This window comes from Bos mutus, chromosome 15 (genome assembly GCF_027580195.1).
Source record: "Bos mutus isolate GX-2022 chromosome 15, NWIPB_WYAK_1.1, whole genome shotgun sequence".
Taxonomy (NCBI): domain Eukaryota; kingdom Metazoa; phylum Chordata; class Mammalia; order Artiodactyla; family Bovidae; genus Bos; species Bos mutus.
In genome coordinates this window covers 3912750-3923936 of record NC_091631.1, presented here as the reverse complement: position 1 = coordinate 3923936, position 11187 = coordinate 3912750, and the positions used below count along the sequence as shown (strand labels likewise).

The window sequence follows — 11187 nt, the reverse complement described above, 5'->3', positions numbered from 1 at the left end:
GAAGAACTATCAACAGAACTTTGTAACACTACCCAGGAGGTGGTGACCGAAACCACCCCCAAGAAAAAGAAATGCAACAATGCAAATTGGTTATCTGAGGAGGACTTACAAATAGCGGAGAGAAGAAGAAACATGAAAGTAAAAGGAGAAAGGGAAAGATACACCCAACTGAATACAAAGTTTGAAAGAATAGCAAGGAGACATAAGAAAGCTTTCTTAAGTGGACAATGCAAATCAATAGATTAAAACAATAGAGTAGGAAAGACTAGATATTTCTTCTAAAAAGTTGAAGATACCAAAGGAACTTTGCATGCAAGGACAGGCACAATAAAGGACAGAAATGGTATCGACCTAAAAGAAGCAGCAGATATTAAGAGATGGCAAAAATATGCAGAAAAACTGTACAAAAAAAGGTTTTCATGACCCAGATATCCATGATGGTCTGGTCACTCACCTGAAGCAGATATCCTGGAGTATGAATTCAAGTGGTCCTTAGGAAGCATTACTATGGACAGAGCTGAGGGGGAGGGGGTGAAAAAATTCCAGCTGAGCTACTTCAAATCCTAAAAGATGATGGTGTTTAAGTTGCTGTATTCAATAAGCCAACAAATCTGAAAAACTTAGCAATGGCCACAGGACTGGAAAAGGTCAGTTTTTGTACCATCAATCCCAAAGAATGTTCAAACTATTGTAAAACTGTGCTCATTTCACATGTTAGCAAGGTAGTGCTCAAAATCCTTCACTAGGCTTCAACAGTATGGGAACCAAGAAATTTCAGAAATACAGTGTGGATTTAGAAAAGCCTGAGGAAGTAGTGATCAAATTGCCAACATCCATTGGATCATAGAAAAGGCAAGAAATTCATAAAAACATCGGCTTCATTGACTACACTTGAGCCTTTCACTGCATAGATCACAATAAGCTGTGGAAAATTCTTAGAGTTGGGAATACCAGACCACCTTACACAGCTTCTGAGAAACTGTATGCAGGTCTAGAAGCAGCAGTTAGAATTCAACATGGAACAGTAGACTGGTTCCAAATGGGAAAGGAGTATGCCAAGGCTATATATTGTCACCCTGCAATTTAACTTCTTTGCAGAGTGTTGTGGTTTTCAGTCACCCAGTCATGTCCGACTCTTTGTGACTCCATGGAATGCAGCATGACAAGCCTCCCCTGTCCCTCACATTCTCTTGGAGTTTCCCCAAGTTAATGTTCATTGCATCTGTGATGCCATCCAGCCATCTCATCCTCTGACATCCTCTTCTACTTTTGCCCTCTGTCTTTCCAGCATCAGGGACTTTTCCAATGAGTCATCTGTTTGTGTCAGATGATGAAACTCCTGGAGCTTCAGCTTCAGCATTAGTCCTTATAGTGAATATTCAGGGTTTACCTTCCATAAGATAGACTGGTTTGATCTTCTTGCTGTTCAGAGGACTTTCAAGAGTCTTCTCCATCACCACACTTGGAAGGCATCAATTCTTTGGTGTTCTGCCTTGTTTATGGTCCAGCGGTCCAGCTCTCACAATGGTACATGACCACTGGAAAGACCATAGCCTTGACTATCTGGACCTTTGTCAGCAGAGTAATGTCTCTGCTCTTCAACACACTAGCTAGGTTTGTCATAGCTTTCCTGCCAAAAAGCAGTCATCGTTTGATTTCATGGCAGCAGTACTATCCACAATGATTTTGGAGCCCAAGAAGAGGAAATCTGTCACTGCTTCCACCTTCTACCCATCTATTTGCCATGCAGTAATGGAGCCAGATGACACAATCTTAGTTTTTTAATATTTAGTCTGAAGCTGACTCTTTCACTCTCCTGCTTCACTATGCAGAGTTCAGTTCAGTCGCTCAGGTGTGTCCGACTCTTTGCAACCCCATGGAATGCAGCATGCCAGGCTTCCCTGTCCATCACCAACTCCGGGAGCTTACTCAAACTCATGTCCATTGAGTTGGTGATGGCTTCAAACATCTTATCCTGTTTCATCCCCATCTGCTCCCATCTTCAATCTTTCCCAGCAACAGTGTCTTTTCCAATGAGTCAGTTCTTCACATCAGGTGGCCAAAGTATTGGAGTTTCAGCTTTAGCATCAGTCCTTCCAATGAATATTTAGGACTGATTTCCTTTAAGATCGACTGGTTGGATCTCCTTGCAGTCTAAGGGACTCTCAAGAGTTTTCTCCAACACCACAGTTCAAAAACATCAATTCTTTGGCTTGCAGCTTTCTTTATAGTTCAACTCTCACATCGATACATGACTACTGGAAAAACCATATCTTTGATTAGATGGACTTTTGTCTGCAAAATAATGTCTCTGCTTTTTAATTTGCTGTCTAGGTTGGTTATAGCTTCTTCCAAGGAGCAAGTGTCTTTTAATTTCATGGCTGCAGTCACCATCTGCAGTGATTTGTGAGACCAAGAAAATAAAGTCTCTCAATAATTCCATTGTTTCCCCATCTATTTGCCATGAATTGATGGTTTTATGGCCAGATCTCCTCTTTCACTTTCACAAATAAACATGATCTTAGTTTTATATTTCTCCTGGCAATCTTGATTCTACCTTGAATGTTTAGTCAATAAAAATAAGCAGAAGTATGTGTTTTTTGAAACTGGAACTCTTGGTTTTTGATGATCCAACAAATGTAGTAAATTTGATCTCTGGTTCCTCTGCCTTTTCTAAATCCAGATCCAACAAATGAACATCTGGTTCCTCTGTTCTAAATCCAGCTTGAACATCTGGAAGTTCACGGTTCACGTATTGTTGAAGCCTGGCTTGGAGAATTTCGAGCATTACTTTGTTAGCGTGTGAGATGAGTCCAAGTGTGTGGTAGTTTGGACATTCTTTGGTATTGCCTTTCTTTGGGATTGGAATGAAAACAGCTTTTCCAGTCCTGTGGCCACTGCCAAATATTCCAAATTTGCTGGCACATTGAGTGCAGCACTTTCACAGCTCTTTAACAGTCATCTTTTGGGTCTTGAAATAGCTCACCTGGCATTCCTTCACCTCCACTAGGTTTGTAGTGATGCTCTCTAAGGCCCACTTGACTTTGGACTCCAGGACGTTTGGCTATCGCTGAGTGATCACACCATTGTAATTATCTGGGTCATAAAAATCTTTTTTGTATAGTTCTTCTGTGTATTCTTGACATATTTCTTAATTCCAAAGGAAATAGCTAGTTCCAAAGAATAGCAAGGAGAGATGAGAAAGCCTTCCTAAGTGATCAATGCAAAGAAATAAAGGAAAATAGTAGTATGAAAATGACTAGAGATCTCTTAAAAAAATTAGAAATACCAAGGGAATATTTCTTGAAAAGGTGGGCACAATAAAGGACAGAAATGTTTTGGACCTAACAGAAGCAGAAGATATTAAGAAAATGTGGCAAGAATGCACATAAGATCTATACAAAAAAGATCTTAACAAACAAGATAACCACGATGGTGAATTTAAAATTAGCTACTATATGTTTTATTTTAAGGCATTTAACTGTGTTTTCTGATGTAACTTTCATACATCTAACCAAAATTTAAGGTGATTAAATTACATCTTAAATAAAAGGACAGAAAATCATGCTATGGCAGGTGGGGAAGTACATAACATGTCTGTTCACTGGAGTAAAATGACTGGGTTTTTATATTAATCTTGATTGTCTTTAGTCTCATGGTGATTCTTTTTTTCTCATGAAGTTCTCATTCTCATGAAGTTTTTTCCCATGTTGGACATTTCTGACATGAATTATGTGACTTGTCCTATTAAAATCTTTACATATAGATGATCTTTAAAAAGGAATCAGTCTTTGTTCCAAGACTCAATGATAATTGGCTGGAAAGAAATCCCAGTCTTCATTAATTAAATAATATCTTTGAATATCTTTCAAAATCTTAGGTCAACTAATCTGGCCATGCTAGCATGACAGAATGAGAAGGGCTAAACAACAAAATGCTACTTTTTTTTTTTTTCCAAGTTGGTCTAAAGAAGTACTTGTAAAAAATTTTCCCGGGAAATGGCTACTTGATATCTTCTATGTATATATAGGATTTCTTGGTCATTTTGATAAATTTCTAATCTGATAAACTTTTGTTTCTCTGTATGCACCCTGGAATTCCTTTCAAATAATCTACACTGCACATAAAAATGACTTGAATAATCATGCGACTCCATGAAGAAAATGGACAGACAGCCAAATGAAATCAGATTTATCCTCAAATAATAAGGAAGCCTTTTGCCCTCTGTTGTCAAACTGGATGAAAAATAATTCTTAGTGTATATGAGTAACTTAAAGGCATTGTTCAGATTCTGAAGAAGCCTCTAAAGGTAAGACTAATGGTAAATCATGGGAACAAGACTCACAAGTGTGGGATGTTCTTTATTGTAAAAAAAAGTATATTACTTTGGAATCAATCAAACCTAGATTCAGTTCTAGATGTAACCCTTAAAAATATGTGATTGTGGAAAATGAATGAGATATTCTGAGCATTAGTTTCTTCCATTATAAAATGGGAATTCCAGTTCTTGTTACTCTAAACATAAAATGTGATACATTAAACTATGAATCTGTGATTGGAATATACGGTTAAGACTTTTCAGGTGCAGGATGATGTCATCAGAATAAAATTTAAAAGGACAATTTGGGCTGCTTCAGGAGAATCATCTTTTGGAGGCCAGAATAAACATGGAGACATTTGGCTACTGCAGTAGACCAGGAAGAAATTAAGAAGTAGGGTATGATCAAACGTGATATATTTTGAAAATCAAATAAATAGGAATTATTAAATTTTTATGAGTGTATCAATGAGTGAAGAGTATTGAAATTTTTGTCTGAACAATAACATGGAAAATAATAAGATTTAATAGACAAATAGGGAGCACCTGTTTAAATTTTGTATAGGGAATTCTTATATTTATAGTAGAACTTTTAAAAGTTAGCTTTATTAGTACTACATTGCCATTAAACTATGCTAAAATTAGAGATGTTGCATATCAGTTCAGCCACTCAGTCATATCCCACACTGCGATCCCATGGACTGAAACATGCCAGGCCTCCCTGTCCATCACCAAATCCCAGAGTTTATTCAAACTGATGTCCATTCAGTTGGTGATACTAAGAAACCATCTCATCCTCTGTCATCCCCTTCTCCTCCACCTTCCATCTTTCCCAGCATCAGGGTCTTTTCCAATGAGTCAGTTCTTCACATCAGGTGGCGAAAGTATTGGAGTTTCAGCTTCAGCATCAGTCCTTCCAGTGAATATTCAGGACCAATTTCCTTTAGGATGGACTGGTTGGATCTCCTTGCAGTCCCATGGACTCTCAAGAGTCTTCTCCAACACCACAGTTCAAAAGCATCAATTCTTCAGTGCTCACCTTTCTTTATAGTCCAACTCTCACATCCATATATGACTAGTGGAAAAACCATACCTTTGACTAGACAGATCGGTTTGTTGGCAAATTTATGTCCCTACTTTTTAATATGCTGTCTAGGTTGGTCACAATTTTTCTTCCAAGGAGCAAATGTCTTTTAATTTCATGGCTGCCATCACCATCTACAGTGATTTGGGAGCCCCAAAATAAAGTTTGTCACTGTTTCCACTGTTTCCCCCTCTACTTGCCATGAAATTATGGGACTGGATGCCATGATCTTAGTTTTCTGAATGTTGAGTTTTAAGCCAACTTTTTCACTCTACTCTTTCATTTTCATCAGGAGGCTCTATAATTCTTCACTTTCTGCTTTAAGGGTGGTATCATCTGCATATCTGAGGTTATTGATATTTCTCCCAGCAATCTTGATTCCAGCTTGTGCTTCATTCAGTCTGGTGTTTCTCATGATGTACTGTGCATATAAGTTAAATAATCAGGGTGAATTCAGCCTCATTGCGTACACATGTTTGAAAATTAGGGGAGAAACAGGGGCTGACCCAAAATTAGACTGTTGCAGCATTGTCAGAAAAAGGGAAATATCCACCTAAAGACCTAAGTGTCAGTGAGGTTTGAGACAATTCAGGACAAGGATCTTCTGTCCACAGTTTGATCTACCTACATTGTAAATTACCTGAAATGGGTCTATTTTATTATACTTTCTGACTCTATAAATGATGCACTTTTTCATGGAATTCTCTCCCATCTATTTTATACTTTCAATTTTTTTTTTAAACTCAACCAAAGTGTTGCTTCCTCCAGGAAGCCTTCTTTGATTACAGTTTGATATACTCCTAAAGTGAAGGAAAGTGAAAGTGAAGTTTCAGTCGTGTCCGACTCTTTTCGACCCCATGGTCTGTAGCCTACAAGGCTCCTCCATCCATGGGGTTTTCCAGGGAAGAGTACTGGAGTGGGTTGCTATTTCTTTCTCCAGGGGATCTTCCTGACGCAGAGATCAAAGCCGGGTCTCCCTCACTGTAGACAGATGCTTTTACCATCTGAGGCACCTATGATCCTAAGCACTGTTTGATATTCATTAAAAAAAACACAAAAAACAAAACAGTTGCTCAGTCATGTCTGAGTCTTTGTGACTGCTTGGACTATACTTTGCCAGGCTCCTCTCTCCATGGAATTTTCCAGGCAAGATAATGGAGTGCATTGCCATTTCCTTCTCCAGTGGATGTTAACAATCCTGGAATCAAACCTAGGTCTCCTGCACTGTGAGCAGATTCTTTACCATCTGGGCACCAGAGAAGCCAAATATTGATGGCATATATAACTTGGGTCTGGAATTGTCTGATCCCTTGTTATGCACCATATCACTGGGGGAAAGAAACTATGCTGTACTCAACTTGTAATCAAAATGTCCATGACATATAGACACATAGATGTTCTATATACATTCTTCAAGAGAATGTGTAAATAAACAATTGTACATGTAAGTGTTTTCCCCTTTAAGTGCTTTTTTTCCCCCAGTATAAGTGTTTTTTTTTTTTCCATTGTCTTTTAGACCAACTGCTTCTAATACCTGAACTCAGCTTCTGTCCAGACTGGATGGAACCAAGGAACAATGTAACTTACTTTGTCCTCCTGGGCCTCACACAAAATCCAAAGGAACAGAAAGTACTTTCTGTTATGTTCTTGTTCTTCTATATTTTGACTCTGATGGGTGACCTGGTCATTATTATGAATATAACTGTCAGTAAGACCCTAAACTCACCAATGTACTTTTTTCTTGCTAGCTTATCATTTATTGATGTCACTTATTCTTCTTGTATTACCCCTAGAATGATTTCAGACTTGTTCTTAGGGGGAAAGATCATATCATTTGAATCTTGCATGACCCAGCTGTATACAGAGCACTTTTTTGGTGGATCAGAGATCATCCTGTTGGTGATGGCCTATGACTGCTATGAGGCCATCTGTAAGCCTTTGCATTCTTTGGTGATCATGAGGCAGAGGGTGTGTGCTGTGTTGCTGGTGGTGTCCTGGGTTGGGGGTTTTCTGCACTCAGCAACTCAACCGCACTGTTTGTGGGCCCCCTTTCTGTGGCCCAAATGTCATTGATCACTTTATGTGTGACATGTTCCCTTTACTTAGACTCGTGTGTACTGACACCTATCTCATTGGCATCTTAGTGCTGGCCAATGGAGGGCTGATCTGCACTCTTGGCTTTCTGCTCTTACTTGTCTCCTATGGAGTCATCCTGCACTCTCTGAAGAACCTGAGTCAGGAAGGGAGGCGGAAAGCCCTCCAGACCTGGGGTTCCCACATCACTGTGGTTATCTGCTCCTCTGTTCCCTCTATATTTGTAAAGGCAAGACCTGCTAAGACCTTCTCCTTTGACAAATCATTGAGCGTGTTTTATACAGTCATAAGTCCCAGGCTGAACCCATTAATCTACAGTCTAAGAAACTCTGAGTTAACTAATGCTATGAAGAAGGTCTGGAGAAGGAACATCATATCTCATTTTAACTAAGTGTATTAATTACTATGAAAGGAATCATTTGACATCAGGGGACATTTCCTTTGAATGCAGAAGTCATTTTGTGCTTAGTCACTCGGTCATGTCCAGCTGTTTGCAACTGCATGGACTGTAGCCTGCCAGGCTCCTCTGTCCATGGGGATTCTCTAGACAAGAATACTGGAGTGAATTGCCTTGCTCTCCTCCATGTGATCTTCTCAACCCAGCGATCGAACCCAGGTCTCCCCCATTGCAGGCAGATTCTTTACAATATTAGCCACCAGGGAAGCCATTTTACAATTTGATTCTGATTTCTCTTTCTTCAACAAGTTTATGATGATCATAATTAAAGATTGCAATTATACATCTGTGCTATTAATAACAGTTTTCCTCCTTACTAGAATGTAAGGTCTATAATTACTTGTATATAACTGTACCCAGAATGGTATAAAACCTATATAGCAAAAAAAAAAATGTATAATGAATTCATGAGAAAATTATTGCACTGATTTTTAACTAATTTATGTATGCTCAGTCGCTTCAGTCATGTCTGAATCTATGTGACCCTACAGACTGTAGCTCATCAGGCTTCTCTGTTCATGGAATTCTCCAGGCAAGAATACTGGAGTGGGTTGCCATGCCCTCCTCCATGCAATCTTCCTGACCCAGGGATTGAACTGGCATCTCTTATGCCTCCTGCATTGGCTGCTGAGTTCTTTACCACTAGAGCCACCTGGGAAGCCCAACCAATTTATGGACTTATATTTTTTACTCTTTTTCATGAAAAAAAAAAAAAAAAAAAGATATTGCAGTTCATGGAGTAGCAATGAGTTGGACTTGGTGATTGAACAACAATAACCACTCTTTTTCAGGACAGAATGATTTTTATTTAGATTCTTATCATTTAAATGAACTTTTTTATTGATAGAACTTAAAATATTTATTTATATATATATTGCCTTTTTTTAAACTATACTTCCATGGCATTATGCAAAAAATCTTTAACTTAATACTTTCCTATTTACAAGAAGATCTGAAGTAAAACAGATATCAATAAACAGCATAAATGGAAACCAAACAATATGGTATGCAGTGTCGCATGAAATTCCCACTTTTTTCTCAGCATTTTCCAGCCCTAATTGTTGGCCCTAATTTGTTTCTTTTCATCTGGTAATAATCTTTACAAATGCAAGTGTAATTAACATACACATATTTGCTTCTTTCTATATATGTAACTGTTGCTTCCTGACCTGCATACACATTTCTCAAGAGGCAGGTCAGGTGGTCTGGTATTCCCATCTCTTGAAGAATTTTCCACAGTTTATTGCGATCCACACAGTCAAAGGCTTTGGCATAGTCAATAAAGCAGAAACAGATGTTTTTCTGGAACTCTCTTGCTTTTTCGATGATCCAGCGGATGTTGGCAATTTGATCTCTGGTTACTCTGCCTTTTCTAAAACCAGCTTGAACATCAGGAAGTTCACGGTTCGCATATTGCTGAAGCCTGGCTTGGAGAATTTTGAGCATTACTTTACTAGCGTGTGAGATGAGTGCAATTGTGCAGTAGTTTGAGCATTCTTTGGCATTGCCTTTCTTTGGGATTGGAATGAAAACTGATCTTTTCCAGTCCTGTGGCCACTGCTGAGTTTTCCAAATGTGCTGGCATATTGAGTGCAGCACTTTCACAGCATCATCTTTCAGGATTTGCAATAGCTCAACTGGAATTCCATCACCTCCACTAGCTTTGTTCGTAGTGATGCTTTCTAAGGCCCACTTGACTTCACATTCCAGGATGTCTGGCTCTAGGTCAGTGATCACACCATTGTGATTATCTTGGTCGTGAAGATCTTTTTTTGTACAATTCTTCTGTGTATTCTTGCCATCTCTTCTTAATATCTTCTGCTTCTGTTAGGTCCATACCATTTCTGTCCTTTATCAAGCTTATCTTTGCATGAAATGTTCCCTTGATATCTCTGATTTTCTTGAAGAGATCCCTAGTCTTTTCCATTCTGTTGTTTTCCTCTATTTCTTTTCATTGATCACTGAAGAAGGCTTTCTTATCTCTTCTTGCTATTCTTTGGAACTCTGCATTCAGATGTTTATATCTTTCCTTTTCTCCTTTGCTTTTCGCTTCTTTTCTTTTCACAGCTATTTGTAAGTCCTCCCCAGACAGTCATTTTGCTTTTTTGCATTTCTTTTCTATGGTAATGGTCTTGCTCCCTGTCTCCTGTACAATGTCACGAACCTCATTCCATAGTTCATCAGGCACTCTATCTATCAGATCTATCAGATCTAGAACAACAGACTGGTTCCAAATAGGAAAAGGAGTTCATCAAGGCTGTATATTGTCACCCTGTTTATTTAACTTATATGGAGAGTACATCATGAGAAACGCTGGACTGGAAGAAACACAAACTGGAATCAAGATTGCTGGGAGAAATATCAATAACCTCAGATATGCAGATGACACCACCCTTATGGCAGAAAGTGAAGAGGAACTGAAAAGCCTCTTGATGAAAGTGCAAGTGGAGAGTGAAAAAGTTGGCTTAAAGCTCAACATTCAGAAAACGAAGATCATGGCATCCGGTCCCACCACTTCACGTGAAATAGATGGGGAAAGAGTGGAAACAGAGTCAGACTTTATTTTTCTGGGCTCCAAAATCACTGCAGATGGTGACTGCAGCCATGAAATTAAAAGACGCTTACTCCTTGGAAGGAAAGTTATGACCAACCTAGATAGCATATTCAAAAGCAGAGACATTACTTTGCCAACAAAGGTTCGTCTAGTCAAGACTATGGTTTTTCCTGTGGTCATGTATGGATGTGAGAGTTGGACTGTGAAGAAGGCTGAGCGCTGAAGAATTGATGCTTTTGAACTGTGGTGTTGGAGAAGACTCTTCTCCAACTGCAAGGAGATCCAACCAGTCCATTCTGAAGGAGATCAGCCCTGGGATTTCTTTGGAAGGAATGATGGTAAAGCGGAAACTCCAGTACTTTGGCCACCTCATGTGAAGAGTTGACTCCTTGGAAAAGCTGGGAGGGATTGGGGGCAGGAGGAGAAGGGGATGACAGAAGATGAGATGCCTGGATGACATCACTGACTCGATGGATGTGAGTCTGGGTGAACTCCGGGAGTTGGTGGTGGACAGGGAGGCCTGGCGTGCTGCGATTCATGGGTAGCAAAGAGTCGGACACGACTGAGCGACTGATCTGATCTGATATATGTAACACTTGCTTTTACTATACAACATCTTGAAGATGTTTCTATACAAGTCCATATATTTTGTACATGCATGATCAGTTGCTTGTAGTTTC

General features: G+C 39.2%; 1 protein-coding gene across 1 annotated transcript; it reads left to right on the top strand.

Annotated features, from left to right (window-relative positions):
- Positions 1-6962: 6962 nt before the first annotated feature.
- Positions 6963-7887, top strand: LOC102282096 (olfactory receptor 4A47). The gene is given in 2 exon segments (XM_005900634.2): positions 6963-7429; positions 7431-7887. Coding segments are annotated over 2 exon segments (924 nt in total).
- The last annotated feature ends 3300 nt before the right edge of the window (positions 7888-11187 follow it).